We start from the raw sequence: 20,973 nt of genomic DNA, 5'->3' as shown, positions 1-20,973 counted from the left end.
AGCACTTAAAATGAATGAATTACAGCTATGTGCATAAGTTTCAAACAATGTTACGTGAAAAATGCAAATCACAGAACACATAAGATCTGATAGCCTTTTTATAAAGCTCAAAAATAAGAAAAACTTACAAATATATAATGTGGTAAAACTATTAAAATATAGAAAGGAAATTGCTAGGCTGGGTGGCATGTGCCTGTAGTTCCAGCTACTTAGCAGGCTGAGGCAGGAGTATTGCTTGAGCATAGGAATTCAAGATCAGCCTGGGCAACATAGATAGTAAGAACTTGTCTCCAAAAGAAAAGGGAAATAATGAACATAAGATTCAGAATAGGGATTGCTCTAGGACAATTGTGGGGGAAAAATTTAGAGAAAGAGAATTTAGGTAGATTTAAAAGCATCAGTAATGTTCTAGTTCTTACACTGGTGATGGATTCCTGGATGTGTTTTATGATTATGTTCCATAAATTACACATCATACATATTCTTTTGTGTGTATTAAAATTACATAATAAAAAGCCTTTAAAAAGTTTTAAGACAGCAAGTGGTGACCTGTTGAAGGTTAGAACATGGCAATTTGGAGAAAGAATAGCTGGCAGAGGCCAGGTGCGGTGGCTCATGCCTGTAATCCTAGCACTCTGGGAGGCCGAGGTGGGAGGATTGCTTGAGCTCAGGAGTTCGAGACCAGCCTGAGCAAGAGCGAGACCCTGTCTCTACTAAAAATAGAAAGAAATTAGCCAAACAACTAAAAATAGAAAAAAATTAGTTGGGCATGGTGGCACATGCCTGTAGTACCAGCTACTTGGGAGGCTGAGGCAGGAGGATCGCTTGAGCCCAGGAGTTTGAGGTTGCTGTGAGCTAGGCTGACGCCACGGCACTCTAGCCCAGGCAACAGAGTGAGACTCTGTCTCAAAAACAAACAAACAAACAAAAAAACACCAAAAAAAAAAAAAAACCCCACACATCTAATTAAAAAAAAAAAAAGAATAGCTGGCAGAGATAGCAAATGACAACTGGGACTGATTTTTAGAACATTTAAATATATTTTGTGGATTCCTTGAAATCACTCAGGGGTGAGGGGCAGGGGGAAGCACCCTCCAACCTGTGGAAGAATGGACTTTCCACTGTCCACAAGATGGGGGCTTTGATTTGTTATAATTTATATATTAATCATAACAAATCCAAACTTAATTTGTAGGATCAGAATGGTGAGATCTAGAGACTTATGGGTTACTTGTAAGAGGGAATAGCATGTGCAAAGACATGGAGGCATGAGAAAGATCATGGCCTATTTAAGGAAATATAAGTACAGGTGACCCTTGAACAACACAGGTTTAAACAATGCAGGTCCACTCATATGGGAATTTTTTTCTATAAATACAGTCGGCCCTCTGTATCTGCCAGTCCCACATGAACAATCAAACTCAGATCCAAAATACAGTATTCGTGGGATTTGAAACCTGTACATACAGAGGGGGTTCTGCAGGGCCAACTGCAGGACTTGAGTATGCACGGATTTTAGTAACTGGAGCCAATCCCCTGCGGACAGAGAGACACAAGTGTATTCCCATGCTGTGTGACTTATGTGCAGTAGGCCTGTAGGGGAATGGTGGGAGATGAAGACAGAGAAGAGGGCAGGGTTCAGATCATGGTGAGCATTGTATGCTCCACAGTTTGGATTCTATCCAGTAAGTCATGGGTAACCACTGAAGGCCTTCAAACAGGGAAGGGAATAATATGATCAGATGTACAGTTAGAAATATCCAGGTATCAACAACCTTTGACTACAAAATAAGGTTCTATCTCCCTTCATTCCCTGCTCCCCAACTAAATCCACTCCCCAAAGGTAACCTCAGCTAACAGTTTTCGGATTAGGTATTTTTCTATACATTTACCAACATACAGAGTTTTTGCTTTTTTAAAAAAATGGATCATACTATATGAATTGTTCTGTGATTTTATTTTTTGCTTAATATTTTATCATGGACATCTTTCCTTGTTGGTATATATAGATCTACCTCACTATTTTTAAGGGCAGCATGGTATACTATCTATGGACGTACATATTCTTATCCTTTTTTAAAAAAGCTAATTATCTCACTTTACTGTTGTTTTTTTCCCCCTTTACTTTACTTTTGCTGGACTGACTGAATTTCCTTTGTTCCTTTTCAACTATTAGTATTTGGGAAGTCTACACACTATTTACATTTTATTAATATTAATGGTTACCTTTCAGGGTTTTTTTACTTATACAAATGATACACAAACACATTCTTCTTGTAAGAAAGAAAATCAAGCAATATAGAAGAATATAGGATAAAAAGTGGAAGTCTCCCTTCCCTATTAAGTGTGGTGCATTGCTTCCTCAGCATTTGTGTACATGTATACTTGTATATATACAAATAGGAAGCTTTGGCACTTTTAAACAAAATGGCATCATTACCGAACAGCTCTATAATTTACTTTTTTCACTTAATATGTATTAGAGATCTCTCCATGACAGCACATAGAGATCTACCTCATTCTTTTTAAGGGCTGCATACTATTAATATTTCATAGTAAAGATATACCACATTTTATCTAACCATCCCCCTATTTTTGGACATTTGGTTATTTTTTGTGACTACAAATATGCTGCAGTGAACATCCAGTAACATAAACCTTTGTGCATGTATAATAAGTATTTTGGGGCATATATTTGAAGAAGTAGAATTGGGTCAAGGGGAAGATATATTTAAAATTTTGATAGATTGCCATATTACCCTTCAGAAGTGTTGTGCCAATATACAATCCCATTGAATGACCATTGATTGCTCCACATCCTTAGCAACACTAAATTTTATCAAGCCTTAAAGTTTTTGCTAAAATATTTACATGAATTCATTCTCACTGTACAACAAAGTTAAAAGCAGGAGTGCCCTCTTGACCACCATCCCCTGATCCCAATCTCTCTGGGGAAATTTATTTCCACCTTGCTATTAAAGTTTTTATTATTTTATTATGCTTGATCTTCTTAGGAATAATTTCTTAATAATTTACTCAAGATTCCTAGACATATTGTTAACAATTACTTAGAATTAACTCTTAAGTCTTACTAGTCAATTTACTCACCATTGTCTTCTGAGTTGGTCCCATCATTACTATCATCTGATCCAGATGACTGTGACATCTTCTATCTTTTGGGTCTATGTTAGAAAACAGAGAATACAAACCTCTCCCATATCTGTATGGTGTTATGAATTTACTGACTCTGGTTTCTCAACCGATTTTATCCTATTCCATTATCTTCAAGAGAATCCTCAAAATTTTGGTCTGCTAATCACACTCTTTCTTGTTATCCCTTGCGATTAGAGTGCTAGTCTTACATTTTTCTTCTTTCATTTAAAGCTAATTTGGGAGGAAAACACATTTGTTCGGGCTAACATCTTAAACTGGAATTTTGACACGCTCTTTTAAATTACAATGGCTTGAGACCCCACCAGCTTGAATGCCAACAAAATAGGCTCCCCTCAGAGTGTCCTCCAACTATTTCTGCAGATTCTCGAAAGTACTATCTCACGTGTGACTTGAACCAGATCACTACTTTTCTTCTGTTTTGGCCTCCTCGTCAAGCGGCAGTGCTATGATTGTTGAGGGCCCTCCTGTGATCACCATTTTACTGGGTAGTTTTCTCTATAGAAAACTACAACTCTACATGGTTTTCCCTAAATTCTCCACATCAGGAGTGAGTAAAGGCTATAACTTTTAACATACCGCTTCTAAATGTCTGGGAATAATGAAACTTCGTACAACATTGAGAATAACTTAAAATCGCTTAAGTGGTTTCGCTTAGCGTCCCAAGCCCGAAGCCAGGCTCACCTTTGGTAAGTTACAAAACGATACTTTCCCCTCATTTCACAATCTCAAAAGGGCAGTTTAGCTTACCGTTACTGGAAGATTTGTTGTGGTTCTGTTCTATCTAACACTGAATCTCTCGAAACTAGAAAGCTGTGAAGAAAACGCGTTAACGACTCACGCGTTATCGAGCTAGAGTCCACTCCCTGAGGTGGATTTCTGGTTTAACGGTTTTCAGGGTGATCGACAGTAGATCTGACGAATCCCTGCCAGGGGGCGGGAACCCCCCCACTCGACTAATGGTGGCGGGGATGTCGGCTACAACAGCAAACATAAAAGAAATAACAAAAACACGCAAAAGTAAAAAGACATAAAAACATAAAATTCAACATGATCACATAGCAACACATTTCCGAAAGTCTATGTTATTCTATCTTTAATAATACCACCTATGTGGTATCAACCGTTCAGCCAAGGTTGCTCTGTGCCGCCCGCTTTCTAAACTGACGCTGTTGGGGAAGGGTAGCCTGGTTACCACTGAGAGGTTCTGATCACTCCTCTGCGGGAGGGGGAGGGGCAGGGGCGTCAGACGGTCCATGTGGTTTCCGGTGAGCAGACCAGCCTGAGCAAGAGCAAGGCCGTCTCTACTAAAAATGGAAAGAAATCATATGGGCAGCTAAAAATATATATAGAAAATTAGCCAGGCATGGTGGTGCATGCCTGTAGTCCCAGCTACTGGGGAGGCTGAGGCAGGAGGATCGCTTGAGCCAAGGAGTTTGAGGTTACTGTGAGCTAGGCTGAGGCCAGAGCACTCTAGCCCGGGCAACGGAGGGAGACTGTCTCAAAAAAAAAGAAAGAGTGGGAGAGAAGCGGGTTGGAAGATGAGGAGGGTAGCCTCGTTATAGCCTTCCAAGAGAGGAAGTCTGGGCTCCCCAACTCCGGCATTGCTGGCGTGGATGAGGATAAGTCCACAGTTTTTTAATTTTTTTATTATTTTTAAAAATTTCAATAGATTTAGGGCTCTAAGTGGTTTTGTGTTACATGCATGAACTGTATAGTGGTGATGTCTGGGCTTTTGGTATGCTTGTCACCCGAATAGTGTACATGGTACCCGATAGAGTCCACAGTTTTTTCTGTGGCTTTGGCAAGAGTAGATCAGCTATCTGAAATTTTCTGTATTGCTAGGTTGCTTCTTTTCTGGTCCTTTGTCTGGAGAAAGCAGAGTTTTTTGGGGGCTTAATTTGTGCCTGTTAGGCCGGGCGCGGTGGCTCACGCCTGTAATCCTAGCAGTCTGGGAGGCCGAGGCGGGAGGATCGCTCCAGGTCAGGAGTTCCAGACCAACCTGAGCAAGAGAGAGACCCCGTCTCTACTAAAAATAGAAAGAAATTATCTGGCCAACTAAAAATATATATAGAAAAAATTAGCTGGGCATGGTGGCACATGCCTGTAGTCCCAGCTACTCGGGAGGCTGAGGCAGGAGGATTGCTTGAGCCCAGGAGTTTGAGATTGCTGTGAGCTAGGCTGACGCCACGGCACTCACTCTAGCCCGGGCAACAGAGCGAGACTCTGTCTCAAAAAAAAAAAAAAAAAAAAATTGTGCCTGTTGGTGTTTCACACATACCTTATTCCACTGTTGTGAATGAGATATATATATTTTTTCTGTTTCTATTTCTGTTATTGCTAGAGTAAGAGAAAGTTATTGGAATATAACAATAGAATGCTAACTATATAAAATCTAGGTGGTGAGTATATTGGTGTTCACTGTAAAATTCTTTAAACTTTACTGCATGTTTGAAATTTTTTATAATAAATGTTGGAAAATAAAACAAAAAGGAGCTATTTTATGATGCTCCAAAAAAAGAAGAAAATGAAAGCTATGGGATTCTGTATATTTATCTTACACCCAGCTTGTGTTAGGACTCTTGTTTGCAAGTGACAGAAAACCAACTTGAATAAGCTTAAAAAGGAAAATGGATTTACTGGTTAATATAAACTGGATCCAGGGTCTCACATAGTATCTAGGCTCTCACTCCATCTCTCATTTCAGCTTCTGTCTGTATTGCCTCATTCTCTAAGACTCTTTTGTATGGTATAGACAAGACATGGCTACCAATTGCTCTGGGGTTACATCCTTACAGTTCAAGATCCAAAGAAAAGAGAAAGCTACTTTTTACCTCTGATTTGGAAAATTCCAAGGGAGGTCTTATATCTCTGGCCCAGGTCTCATGCCTACCCCTTAGAGCTGCTACTGGGTCCAGTGGAGTTTGACATTACAGTTAGTCCATACTGGGTTAGTTGCCTAGCCATGGGCAGGGAAGAGGAGTATTGTGATTGCCTGTCCCAAGGACTATATTGGAAGGACAGTGAAGGAGAAGCAGATTTCCAAAGGAAGAGGAGTGCTATTACTAGAAGCAGGGAGGAAGGAATGCTGGGTAAAGCAAAACAGCAGATGTCCACTACATAGACTTCTTAGTTTTAATGTTTTTAAATGGCATTTCTTGGATTCTCAATGCATATAATCATGTCATCTACAAATACTTATCTTTTTTTCCCTCTTTCTTTCTTTTAGATTTATTTATTTATTTAATTTTTTTAATAGTTAGGGTCTCCCTCTGTTGCCCAGACTGCAGTACAGTGGCCTGATCGTAGCTCACTGTAACCGTGAATTCCTGGACTCAAGCAGCCTCCCGAGTAGCTAGGATTACAGGTGTGTGCTACCATGCCTGGCTATTTTTTTAATTTTCTGTAGAGAAGGCTGGGGGATGTCTCGCTATGTTACCCAGGCTGGTCTGAAATTCCTGGGTTCAAGCAATCCTTCCCACTTGGCCTCCCAAAGTGCTGGGATTACAGGTGTACAGGTGTGAGCCACCACACCTGGCTCTTTCTTTTAGATTTATACAGCTTATTTCATTTTCTTGTCTTATTACATTTTAGAACCTTCAGAACATTATAGTGGACATCTATGCCTTATCCCTGAATTTCAGAGGAAATTTGATTAAGATGCTTGCTGATGGCTTTTTGATACTTTTATGTTTAGAAAGTTCTTTTCTATTCCTTTTGTACTTAGAATTTTTAGAAGGAATAGCTGCTGATTTTTATCTAGTACCTTTTAGCCATACATTGACAGCTAACACTGCATCAAAATTAAAAATTTCGCAAGGAGGATAGGAAGTACAGAAATCACTTGAAAATAATAAGAAAATGGAAAAACTGGGATGCAGACTCCACCTTCCATGAAACTAGGAGATAAATGTTACATGAAAGTACAATTTATGTTTTTTTTTTTGTTTTTTTTTTTTTTGAGACAGAGTGTCGCTTTGTTGCCCTGGCTAGAGTGAGTGCCGTGGCGTCAGCCTAGCTCACAGCAACCTCAAACTCCTGGGCTTAAGCGATCCTACTGCCTCAGCCTCCCGAGTAGCTGGGACTACAGGCATGCGCCACTATGCCCGGCTAATTTTTTCTATATATATTTTAGTTGGCCAGATAATTTCTTTCTATTTTTTAGTAGAGACGGGGTCTCGCTCTTGCTCAGGCTGGTCTCGAACTCCTGACCTGGAGCGATCCACCCGCCTCGGCCTCCCAGAGTGCTAGGATTACAGGCGTGAGCCACCGCGCCCGGCCGAAAGTACAATTTATGAAGACGAGAAGCAGATGGATAGATTACTAAATGATATTAGATAGCACCAGTAGAAGTACTCGTAATATACCATGGACTGTTCTAAATTCTTTGTGTATGTTACCCCAGCAAAAGAGGTCTATTATTTGTAGAAATTCACCAGAGATATCTGGTTGTTCACTATACAGCCAGTTTTGTTTGTGCAAATTCACTGAACTGTACACTTATGATTTGTGCATTCCCATATCTTATTTATCAATTAAAAAGTTTTAAAAATAGACTAAAGTACAAATAAATGAAACTGAACCAGAGAGGTTATAGACTTGGAGGCAAATAGGGGTAGTGAAATATGCTAGACTGAAAATGGGAATACATGAAAGTCTGGGATTCTACTTCCCACATCTAGTTTCTGGAATATAAACAGCCAGGCTTATCTTCCAGATAAGAAATTTAAACTGTCCTTCCCTGGAGAACTGAACCACCCAAAAAGCATCACGCCATCCAGTCACTATACATCAAAGCCCTCCCGTTTTCCCAGGCACTCAGAACTTCAGTCAGCTTTTCAGTGCCTCTCTATTAAATATGAACAAATCACCAAGAATTTCAGACAGTTAAAGGAAAGTTTTAATGTAAAAGTCAGAGGCCAAACCCATCCCCCCCACACACACACAAAAAAAAAAAAACAGAAAAGGGGAACTTGAGGAAAATACAGACAAAGCAGGAAACAGACAAAAACATAAAAACAACCACTGTGCTTCTACTCAGAAAAATAAGAGACAGTGTTATATTCATAAAACATGAAGCGTGAGTGAGAAAAAGACCCACATAAAGGCATATCGTTGTGAAATTTCAGAATAATAAAGTTAAAGAACAGACCTTAAAAGCATCCAGAGGTAGGAAAAAGTCAAAGTTTCCATACAAAGGATCAGGAATGAGAATGACATTGGGCTTCTCAACAGAAATCAGTGAAAACGAAAGACAGTGGAGCCATGCCTTCAAAATTCTTAGGGAATATAATTTCCAATGTAGAATTCTGTATTCAGCCAACCTATCCACTGAGTGTTAGGGTAGAATAAATATTTTTTCAGACATGCAGTGCTCAAATAATTTTCTTCTCATGCAGACACTCTCAAGAAGCAACTAGAGGACATTCTCCACTAAAACTAAAGAGTGAACCAAGAAAAAGGAAGACATGGCATCCAGGAAACAGAAGATCTGACACAGGACATTGGAGTAGTAAGACAGACGGCTCCAAGAAAAAAATGGAACCTATGAATTATATACTAATTTAACTGTGTATAAAGTTATATTGAAAGCCTATTAGATAGTTTAGAATGACAGCCATAGGTACAAACAGGGCTGCCGTGTATAACTGCACAGGCTGTGTATTGTACAACTCTACAGAACATTACAGGAAACTAAGAAAATGAAAAGGAGAGACAATTATTAAGTACAGAAAAAGTAAAAGTTGTTTAAGAAAGGAATTGTAATCATAATATTCTACTTGGCTCATCAGTTGATTGTTTAGACATAATCATAATGATGTAAACATAATAGTTTATCCAAATATTGCTACAACTCTATTGAGAGGATGAGAAGGAGAGAATTGGGGGGAAGATAAGAAAGTCTAAATGAATTATGGTACATTCATTAAAAAGAAAGTGATGGAACTATATATACCTATCTGAAAGGTGTCTGTGATACATTAAGTGAGAAATAAAACAAATTGTAGCCCAATGTCTATTGACTAATCTCATTTTTGTTTAAAAAATATAAATAAAGATATTTGCCATCTAGTAGATGTGCTGATGGCCAAGTTGGGTGAATGGGGTAAGTTGTGGGGGGCAATTAGATCATGGCCAATAGAGGCCTTGTCTCTAGTTCCTGAGGACAATTCCTGCAGAGGCCTACTGGTGGTTGAAGGTCTCTAAGAGCTGTTGGTGGCATTTGCATTAAAGACTCTCCTCTTGGTGCTGAGTGTGACTCTATTAGAAGCCCCAGTGAGGAGGCATAATCTTTAAAACCAGAGTTCCCTGGTTGTTGGAAGAATGATCTCTGGGCTCTTCTGCAATGTTGGCTCTGCAAGGTCTTAGGGAGGTCAGAGGCCTGTTTCTTGGTGCAATGGATGATAGGGCTGCTGTCATAGTAGGCCTACTTTAGCAAAGTCTCTCTGAACTTCAGCCTGACCTCTCAGACCTGTGGTTGGAGTTGAGAGAAGCCCCAGAGAGCAGAGTCGTTGTCTCTGGGTATTGTCATTGGCACCAGCAGAGGCTACAATACCATACAGTAAGTATAATATGGTTCTGCAGGCTGTTCCCTGCACAAGAGTCTATATGTAGAAAAATGAAATCTAGACTGTACTCCAATAGTCAACCAAGCCTTGTTCCCTAATTCAAGGAAGCCATGATCAGCAGAGAAAAGGCAAGCTTTTTTTGTAATTGGCCTATCTAAAGGGGTGCCTCTGCTATGAGGGTCATGCCCTTTTCTAATTTGCCCTAAGGCAAGCAGTCTCTAACCTTTTTGGCACCAGGTACCATTTTCGTGGAAAACAATTTTTCCACAGACGGCAGGGTGGGAATGGTTTCGGGATGATTCACGCACATTACATTTATTGTGTACTTTATTTCTATTATTATTGCATTGTTATAATGAAATAATTATACAATTCACCATAGGTTGGGGACCCCTGCCCTAAAGGGCCTTATATGCTAGTTGCAGCCTTGGCTCTCTCTGAAACACTGATATGCAGATACTAAATCTCTAAGTTTTAATGGGCCTTTATCAGAAGTCCCGAGTAATCAGAAGCCTACCCTGGAAGAGGCCCTTTCCTCTTGCTTCTCTGAGTGAGCCCTGGCCAGTCTCCTTGCCTCAGGCAAATTGACATAAGAAAATTACTTTGGTCAGATAAGATTGAGATGGCAGCCTAAGCACTTGTGATGTTGTCCCCATCCTCCCCTCTCCAAATTCCTTAAAACGTCACAATAGCAAAAGGAACAATAGTGGTATAATTAAAGGAAAGCTTACCATCAGCAGTCTAGAAATTGTGAAGAATCCCTTGAGGATAGAAATCAGTTAGAAACATATTGGTAAGAGAGGAAGAGGAGCTCTGTCCAAAACCTGCAAGAGAAAATTACTAGAGCAAATTCAGAGAAAATCAAATTTCAGAATGAATAAATGCAAAAAGTAGGGGGAGGGGCCCTTCTGGTTAATTAAAGAACTGCATTCAGAAAAGAAGGGACAGTTGTCACACCTCTGTTATCAGCCCTGCCCCTCCTTCCCCCAACTTATTCTAAGGCTAAAACCTGGAATTTCATACTAAAGAAAGTGAACTGTTTACTTAAAAAAGTTTGCTAGTGTGAGTGTGGGATCCTAGGGAAAAAAAAAACCAGAACAGACTTTTCTGTGATCTGGGCTTCCAGAAAATACAGGGAAAAGCAAAAAAAGAAGAGCAGCTTTGGCCAGGAAAGAAACACACTAAAGACCTCCACTGCAAGAGTAAAATTATTTTGACAGTTTGCAGGGAGGGAGGCGACCCGCCCTTTGGTCTGCTCTGTACCCACCTTAAAGTGAAGCCTGACAGGTCAAGACACTCAACCCACTCATACGAAGCCCTTCCCTTCAGGAGACAGGCCAGTTGAGAAACACAGGCCAATGTAACTGCAGAGCAAACCCAGGCAAGATTATTTTTGTTAACTGATTTGTCCCTTATTCACTAATATGTACAAATACCAAAGGATTACATTTAAAGAAAATCTACAGCATAAAAGAAAGAACCAAAATGATTAGATAGAACAACTGACCTTGCATGGAGAAGGGGCAGGGTGTATGTGTGTGAAATAATACAAGGAACAAACTTCAATTTTCAGATTCTAATTTTCAGACATAGCCAGAACACATTCACAACACGTTTCAGATATATTCAGAACTGCTATTACAGAAAAATGAAAAATGGATCTAAAAAAGAGGAACATGTAGAATACAAGAAATATTAATGGTAGTGGGTAAAAAAATGGTAAAACTTTGAGTTGTCCAAATGCTAGCAAACAGGAGCAATATTTGAACCAGACTAAAATAGAATTCAGAGCCAACAGTGTTAAAAGAGACAAAGGGATAGTTAATACTGATTAGGTACTGAAAGGTGCACTCCACCAAGAGCATATGACAGTCATGGAACTTTAAGCACATAACGATGTGCATTAGAGATATATAAAGCAGAGTCTATTAGAAATACGAGGAGAATAAAAATGTACAAGTAGCCAATCACAGGAAGAGATTCCTCTCTCTTGCTCTTGCTTCCCTCCTTCTCCAATTCTCTTATCTATTTCCTGCCTTCTCCTTTTCCTTCCTCCAACAAATATTAATATATATTTAGCACCTAGTATGTACCAGGTATTATGTTAGGTACTGTGGGCACAGTAACAAGCAAAACAACCTTGGTGCCTACCACATGAAGCTTACAGTCTAGTCAGGGAGACAGAAATTATTCAAATATTCATTCAAATACATGTAAAATTACTACTGTGATGAGTGCTCTGCAGGAGAGAAACACAGAAATATGAGATCAGGGAAGTTTCCCTAAGCAAGCAAAATTTCCTCAGAGATCTGAAGAGTGCATTGGAGTTAACCAGGTGGAGAGGAAGAAAAAGCATTGTAAGCAAAGGAGGGAAAGCACGTACAAACACCCTGTGGCAGGAGGAAGCACAGGGCATAGGAAGGATGAAAGAAAGCCAGTGCGGCTAGAGCTCAGACAGCAAGTGGAGAATTTTATGAGGCTGAAGAGGTGGATATTGGCCAGGCTATGCAGGGCCTCAGAGGCTATATTAGTGTCCTTAAGAGCAATGGCAATCATTGAAAAGTTTAAAAGTGAAAACGACCACGCTGTAAAATGTATTGAATAAGGGACAAAAGTCAAAGCAGGGAGATCAATTAGCAGGCTATTACTGTACTACTGAGGAGAAAAGAAGATATCTTAGAGATGGTGGGAGTGGTAGATAACGAGAAAGAACACACAAGCTTTAAGTGATATTTAGTGGGCAAAATTGATAGGGCTTCAGGATGGGTTGCACATGATTATGAGAGAGAGAACATAACAAAGATGACTCCCTACTTTCTGGCTTGTGCAAATGGATGGATGATGGTACCATTTACTGAGTTAAGGAACACTGCAAGATGACCAGGTTATTTTGGATTTGGTTTTGGGGAGAGGAAGAAGAGGGACTAGAATAATTGGGGGCAGGTTGGGCATCTTTCTCTCCAGATAGCATCTTCACATGGCTAACTGGGGTCTCCTTACAGAATGACAGACTCAGAGTAGACAGACTTGTTACATGGTGCCTCAAGGGTCCAAGGGCGAGTATTCTAAAAAGCCCGGGTAAGAGCTACAAGGCTTCTTATGACTTAGCCTTATAAATCCCAGAATGTCACTTCTGCTGTATTCTTTTGGTTAAGCAAATCCCTAAGACCAGCCCAGATTCAAGGAGAGAGAGGGGAATTAGACTCCAGAAAGAGAGAGAGAGAGGAGATAATTGATCAGGTAAGGTTCCTGAGAAAATGGAAAGGTCATTTGTTTCAACTAATGAAGCAATATTGATTATTATTAACTAAAGTCTATATTTTATTCAGTTTTCTTTAGGTTTTTTTTTTTTCCTAATTTTCTTTTTTCTGCTCCAGGATCCCATCCAGGATACCACATTATATTTAGTCATCATGTCTCCTTAGGTTCTCTTGGCTGCAATAATTCCTCAGACCTCCCTTGTATTTGATTACTTTCACAATTTTAAGAAGTCTTTTGAGATATTTTGTAGAATTTTGGTTTGTCTAATGCTTTTTTTGTAGTTACACAGGGGTTAGAGATTTCTGGAAGGAAGATCAAAAAGGTAAAGTGCCATCATTATCACATGATATCAAAGGTACATGCTATCAACATGACCTATCACTGATGTTAACCTTGATTGTGAGTATAGGCACCTATTTCCAGAATTGTTGCTATAACGGGGAATAGGGAACTTTAATGGTAGCTAAAGTGGTATTCCATTTATTCATTTAAGAAATATTTATTGAATGTGTACCATGTGCCAGGAACTTGGATACAACAGTGAACAAAAACAGGCAAATCCCTGCCTTCATGGAGCTTACAATCTAGTTGAAAAGAGATACAATAAATAACAACATAGTAAACAAATAAATTTTATAATATGTGAGAAGGTAATGCATACTATGGAAAAATTGAACTGAATAAAAGGACTGGGAAGGCAAATGACATTTTTAAATGGGGTGAATAGGGCAATGCCTCATTGAGAAGGCAACATTTGAGCAAAGACTTGAAGGAGGTGAGGGAAGTAGTCATTTGGAGATCTGGGGTAGAGCTTTCCAGGCAGAAGGAACAGCCAGTGCAATGACCCAAAGGCACGAACATGCCTAGTGTGTTGGAAAAATAGAAAGGAGGTCAGATGTGACTGGAGAAGAGTCAGAAAAGATAGGGGAGAGTAGCAAGAAATGAAGTCAAATAGGTAACAGAATCAAGACAATTAAAGACCTTGTAAGCTATTATACAGATACTGGTTTTTACTTTAAATTAGATGGGATGCCATTGGAAGAGGTTTGAGTAGAGAAGAGACTTTAATTTGAATTTCATTTTTATTTTTTATCTAATTTTATTTTTGAAGAGACAGAGTTTCACAATGTTGCTCAGGCTGGAGTGCAGTGGCTATTCACAGGCGATCATAGCACACTATACAGCCTCAAACTCCTGAGCTCAAACAATCCTCCCACCTCAGCTTTCAGAGTATCTGGGACTACAGGTGCATGCCACCGGCCTGGCTATTAACTTTCATTTTTAACACATTAACTGCCATGTGAGTTGTATTTAACTCATGCTAGTTTTGAGCCCCGGGCCTCATGAAGCATATGTAACTCACATATCTCTTCACCTTGGGAGCCATGAGAACTATTTTTCAAGTTGCATATAACTCATGCACAGAAAACAATAAAAAATAACAAATTTTTCATTAAATTAGAAAGGATCATTTTTGTCTTCCAGGTTTTTATTCTATTTTTGTAATAAAACACCTTGGCCCCAAGGGAAAAGATTTTTTTTTCTAGTGTGGCAGTCAGTGTCTTAATAGGAAAATCTAACTTGTCTTGAGAGTAGATTGTGGTAGAGGGCAGAGGTAGAACAACTGTTAGGTGGCTATTGAAACAATTCAGGCAAGAGATAATGATGGCTTAAACCAGGATGGTAGCTGTGAGGGTTGTGAGAAGTCATTGAATTTTTTATATGTTTTGAAGAATAAATGGGATTTGCTGATGACTTGAAGATGGAGCATGAGACAAAGAGAGGAATCAAAGAAATCCCCAAGATTTGGAGTCTGAGCACATGAAAGGATAGTGTTTTCATCAACTGAAGACTGTGAGTAATGTAAGTTTTGGGGTGGGGGACAGAAAGGGGAGAGACTAGAAGTACAGTTTTGGACATATACTTTGAGATGTGTTTTAGTTACCCAAGCAAAGAAGTTAAGTAGGCAATTGGATATACAAGTCTAGAGTTTAAGGGAGAGGTCTAGGTTGGAAATATAAATAGTATTCAAAACTGAGACTAGAAGAGATCATAAAGAGAGGGAGTGTAGACAAAGAAGAAAACACCAAGGATAGGGTTCTGGGAGAGAAGGAATCAGTGAAATAGTCTGAGAAGAAGCAGCCAGTGAGGTAGGAGGAAAACCAAAAGAAGACCATGGAAGAAAGTGTTTCCAGGAAGAAAGAGTGATCAACTGTGTAAAGTGTTGCAGATAGGTGAAGTAAGATTAGGGCTGAGAATTGACCATTGGATTTTAGCAATGTGGAACTCATTGATGACTTTGACAAGGGCAGTTTTGGTGGAGTGGTTGGGGTGAAAGCTTAACTGAAGTGGGTTCAAGAGAGAATAGGAGGAGAGAAATTGGAAACAGTGAGATATACAAGTTTTTATAGGTGTTTTGCTGTAATAGGAGTACATAAATGGAGCAGGAGGGAAAAAGTGGATCAAGAGAGTTTTATTGTTTGTTTTTGTTTTTAAGATGGAGAAGCAACAACATTTTTGTATGCTAATGGGAGCAATCCAGTAAAGACAGAAAAAATGATGATGCCAGAGAAATAGGGCATAAGTGGTGAAGCCATGATCTAAAGTAGCTGAGAGTGGAGGGGATCCAGTCCATAAGTTGAAGAACTAACTTTAACTAGAAGTATGGGTGAGTTATCTATAGCAACAGTTCTCAAACTTTTTGGTTTTGGCACCATTTACACCTTTAATAATTATTGAGGTATCAAGCAGAGTCCTATGGATGAAATAAAAATTATTGAGGACCCCAAAGAACTTTTGTTTACATTAGTTATTTCCATTTTTTTTTAAGACAGAGTCTCACTCTGTTGCCTGGGCTAGAGTGCCGTGGCGTCAGCCTAGCTCACAGCAACCTCAAACTCCTGGGCTCAAGCAATCGTTCTGCCTCAGTCTCCCAAGTAGCTGGGACTACAGGCATGTGCCACCATGCCTGGCTCATTTTTTGTATATATATTTTTAGTTGTCCAGATAATTTCTTTCTATTTTTAGTAGAGACGGGATCTTGCTCTTGCTCAGGCTGGTCTCAAACTCCTGAGCACAAGCAATCCTCCCACCTCGGCCTAGTTGTTTCTATTAACATTTGCTGTATTATAAATTAAAACTCATAAACTTAAAAATATTTATTCATTACAAAATAGCAATAATAAAACTATTACATGCTAAATAAGTAACACATTTTTATGAAAAATAACATTTTCTAAAACAAAAGGTTTTAGAGAGTAGAGTAGGATTGTTTCTTAATTTTGGAGATCTTTTACATATACTATGGTTTGAATGTTTTTTTTTTTTAATTTCAGGATATTATGGGGGTACAAACACGTTGGTTACATGTTATGACTTTGCCACACCCAAACCATGATTTGAGGCATGCCCTTTCCCCCCTACAACACTCACCACATCCATTAGTTGTGAGTTTACCCACCCCCAACCCCCAACCCCCCAAAGAATATTACTACTGTGTGAGCACCTTAGTGTTGATCAGTTAGTGCCAATTTGATGGTGAGTACATGTGTTGCCTATTCTTCCATTCTTGTGATACCTCACTTCAGAGGATGGGCTCAAGCTCTATCCAGGAAAATATAAGAGGTTCTAGATCACTGTCATTTTTTATAATTGAGTAGTATTCCATTGTATACATATACCATATTTTCTTAATCCACTCATGGATTGACAGTCTAGAACTCAAAAAAAAAAAAAATCAACAAGAAAAAATCAACCCCATCAATAAATGGGCAAAGGACATGAACAGAAACTTTTCAAAAGAAGACAGACTAATGGCCAGCAAACATATAAAAAATTGCTCAACATCTCTAATCATTAGGAAAATGCAAACCAAAACCACAATGAGATATCACCTAACCCCAGTGAGATTGGTTTGAATGTTTTTGTTTACTCCAAAATTCATATTGAAATTTAATCCCCAATACAATAGCATTCAGAGGGGTGGCCTTTAGGAGATAAGTGAGTCATTAGGGCTTATAAAAGGGCTTGATGGAGGAAGTTCTCCCCTTTTCAGTCCTTCATCTCTTTTACCACATGAGGATACCTACACAGTGCTATCTATGAGGAATGAGCCCTCACCAGACACTGAACCTACCAGTGTCTTTTTTTTCCAGACAGAGTCTCACTCTATTGCCCTGGGTAGAGTGCAGTGGCATCATCGTAGCTCACTGCAACCTCCAAGTGCTGGGCTCAAGCAATCCTCTTGCCTCAGCCTCCCAAGTAGCTGGGACTACAAGCGCACACCACAATGCCTGGCTAATTTTTCTATTTTTTGTAGAGATGGGGTCTTGCTCTTGCTCAGGCTGGTCTTCAACTCCTGGCCTCAAGCAATCCTCCTGCTGTGGCCTCCCCCAGAATGCTAGGATTACAGATGTGAACCACTGTGCCTGGCCACCTGCCAGTGTCTTGACCTTGGACTTCCTAACCTCCAGAACTATGAGAAATAAAGTATTATTTTTATAAACCACCCAATATCGGGCATTTTGTTATAGCATAACAAATGGACCAAGACAGACATGTGGAGAAAACCCAACGTTATACAGATGTGTAGTTGGAAACTGGAGGACCTCATAGACTCCCAGAAGTCCTCAGATCACACTTTGAGAACCACTGATCTATAGCAACAGGTGAGAAGACAGTCTATATGGGTACAGATGCTGGTAGAAGTGGAGAGATGGAGGGTGGGAGTCTGTAGAAGGTTCTGGGGGTTGGAAGAGAGAAATAGTCATCTAGGATCTAGGGAAGTGGGAAAGTGAATGGCCTATGATGCACTATCCAATATTCATTCACTAGCCACATGTGACTATTGAGCACTTGAAATGTGGCTAATAAGACTGAGGAACTGATTTTAAAGTTACACTTAACTATTTAAATGTAAATATAAGTAGCCGTATGTGCTAGTGGTTATCATTTTGGTCAGCACAGATGATAGAATATTTCCTTCATAGCAGAAAGTTGTATCAGACAGCACTAATCTGGGAATATGAAATATGATTGCCAGGAAGCATTAAGGACCCACTTAAGGGTGTGATCCTGAACTTAAAATGAAGCCAGCCAGCATGGTTGTGTGTTTTTCTCCAGCTACATTCAGCTGTCAAAATCTAGGCACAGAGTGAGCAGGATTGGATTTAAGCTAGGTCAGGGTTTTGCCAAGTGAGTATATAAAAGTGAGAAGAGTAAAGAGACTTAAGGATATATGGAAAGGAGCATTTATAATGATTGGCCAGGGAATGCAAGCTAGGTAAGGAGGAAACTCAGAGGGAGAAAAGGTGGAGGACAAGGAGAAGTCGGTAGGATCAATGGATTGGAGGTTTAAGGGGGGTCAAATGATTGTTGAAATTAGAGTACTAGAGGGAATGAGCTGTAAAGAGAGGAGGAGGTGGTCAGAATGGAATATATGAAGATGAGATTATGATAGTGTCTTAGTCTGTTTTCTGTTGCTTGTAATAGAATATCTGAAAGTGAGTAATTTATAAAGAAGAAGAATTCATTTCTTACATTTATGGAGGCTGAGAAGTCCAAAGTCAAAGGGACACATCTGATGGGGTCCTTCTTGCTGGTGGGGACCTTCTGCAGAGTCCTAAGGTGGTGCGGGGCATCACGTCATGAGGGGGCTGAGCATGCTAGCTCAAGTCTCTCTTTCTCCTCTTATAAAGCCACTAATGCCACTCCATTAACCATTAATCCATGAATGGATTAATTCATTCATGAGGGTAGAGTGCTCATGACCCAATCACCTCTTAAAGGCCCCATCTCTCAATACTGCCATATTGGGTATTAAGTTTCACATGAGTTTTAGAGGGAACAAACATTCAAACCATGTTGATGGAGTTTTCAATTACTGCTAAAGACAACTTCTAGGGTATGACTATGGGAGAGAGTGGCCAAGATGAGGCAGAGGGCAAGGAAGATCATTGGAAGAATGGACTTCAAGGAACTAAGAGGAAAGGATATTAGAAGGATCAATTAGATGCATATTGAAAGACTCAGGATAGTATTAGTGTTGGGGTGACAGAATCCAAGGAGTTAAAATTGAGAAATGAAGGAGAGTAATCCAGAGATCAGCAGATGACAATAAGAATGAGTGGGCAATGGATGGATAATCTGCTGACATGAAATTTGAGGCAGGGAAATGGTCTGGAAGTGTCAATAGGACCAAGGAGTACTTTCTTGTGGGAGAATAAACAGCCACCATTTGAGGGCTGCAGGGGAAGCAATGATTACAGGGAAGACCTAGGTTTCCTTTAGAATAAGAAGATAAAAAGTGAGGCATGGTGGTGCATGCCTGTAGTCCCGGCTACTTGGGAGGCTGAGGTGGCAGGATGGCTTGAGCCTAGGAGTTCAAGTCTGCAGTGAGCTATTATCACACCACTGCACTCCAGCCTGGACAACAGAGTGAGACTCTGTCTCTAAAATAAAAATAAGCAAAAAGGATGAAAGGAGCACACAAAGAGGAGGCTGGGAATATATTGGGTTGGTGCAAAAGTAATTGCAGTTTCAGACCATGAGTTTTCAGTCATTATAACTAGTCTCAGATACATCTTTATTAATCAGAATAGGAACCATTACAATCAAAACGTTTTTGCTAATGAGAAATAAGTTTGTTTATTCCTGTAGTGTAAAAATCCATGCTTTGAGATTCAGTGAACTCTTTTTTTTTAATTAATTAATTAATTATTTTTTTTCTCTGCAACAACTGAAGGAATCAGTGAACTCTTGGAAAGCATTTTCTGCATCCTGCTGGTTGTGGAAGTGTTTTCCCTGCAAAAAGTTGTTGAGATGCTTGAAGAAGTGGTAGTCAGTTGGCGAGAGGTCAGGTGAATATGGTGGATGAGGCAAAACTTCGTAGCCCGATTCGTTCAACTTTTGAAGTGTTGGTTGTTTGACGTGCGGGCAGACATTGTCATGAAGAATTGGGCCCTTTCTGTTGACCAATGCCAGCTGCAGGCATTGCAGTTTTTGGTGCATCTCATTGATTTGCTGAGCATACTTCTCCAATGTAATGGTTTCACCGGGATTCAGAAAGCTGTAGTGGATGGACTGGCAGCAGACCACCAAACAGTGACAGTGACCTTTTTTTGGTGCAAGTTTGGCTTTAGGAAGCGCTTTGGAGTTTCTTCTCGGTCCAACCACTAAGCTGGTTATCACTGGTTGTGTAAAATCCACTTTTTGTCACATGTCACAATACGATCGAGAAATGGGTTCATTGTTGTTGGGTACAATAAGAGAAGACGACACTTCAAAATGGCATTTTTTTTTTTTTATTTTTGGTCAGCTCATGAGGCACCCACCCACTTATGGAGCTTTTTCACCTTTCCAATTTGCTTCAAACGCTGAATGACTGTAGAATGGTCTATGTTGAGTTCTTTGGCAACTTCTTCAGCAACTTCTCATGTAGTTGTAAGAGGATCAGCTTCAATGATTGCTCTCAATTGGTCGTTGTCAATTTCCAATGGCTGGCCACTGTGCCCCTCATCTTCAAGGGTCTCATCTCCTTTGCAAAACTTCTTTTTTTCTTTCTTTTTTTTTTTTTTGAGACAGAGTCTCGCTCTGTTGCCCGGGCTAGAGTGCTGTGGCGTCAGCCTAGCTCACAGCAACCTCAAACTCCTGGGCTTAAGCAATCTTTCTGCCTCAGCCTCCCGAGTAGCTGGGACTACAGGCATGTGCCATCATGCCCGGCTAATTTTTTTTCTATATATATTTTTAGCTGTCCAGATAATTTCTTTCCATTTTTTTAGTAGAGATGGGGCCTCACTCTTGCTCAGGCTGGTCTCAAACTCCTGACCTCCAGCAATCATCCGGCCTCACCTTCCCAGAGTGTTAGGATTACAGGCGTGAGCCACCGCGCCCACCCTGCAAAACTTCTTGAACCACCACTGCACTGTATGTTCATTAGCAGTTCCTGGGCCAAATGCGTTGTTGATATTGCAAG

General features: G+C 39.9%; 1 protein-coding gene across 1 annotated transcript in view; it reads right to left on the bottom strand.

Moving 5' to 3' along the window:
• The window catches only part of CUL4B (cullin 4B), a 45,985-nt gene extending 41,937 nt beyond the window's left edge, over positions 1-4,048 (bottom strand). The window contains exons 1-2 of the mRNA XM_069463060.1: positions 4,013-4,048; positions 3,109-3,182 (exon numbers count right to left, since the gene is read on the bottom strand). Coding sequence (XP_069319161.1) covers positions 3,109-3,166 — 58 coding nt within the window. The 5' untranslated portion in view covers positions 3,167-3,182; positions 4,013-4,048. The remainder of the gene's footprint in view (positions 1-3,108; positions 3,183-4,012) is intronic.
• Positions 4,049-20,973: the final 16,925 nt, after the last annotated feature.

The sequence above is a fragment of the Eulemur rufifrons genome, chromosome 30 (assembly GCF_041146395.1).
Source record: "Eulemur rufifrons isolate Redbay chromosome 30, OSU_ERuf_1, whole genome shotgun sequence".
In the NCBI taxonomy this organism is placed as follows: domain Eukaryota; kingdom Metazoa; phylum Chordata; class Mammalia; order Primates; family Lemuridae; genus Eulemur; species Eulemur rufifrons.
The sequence above is the reverse complement of the archived record's forward strand: the minus strand, read 5'-3'. Positions and strand labels throughout refer to the sequence as shown.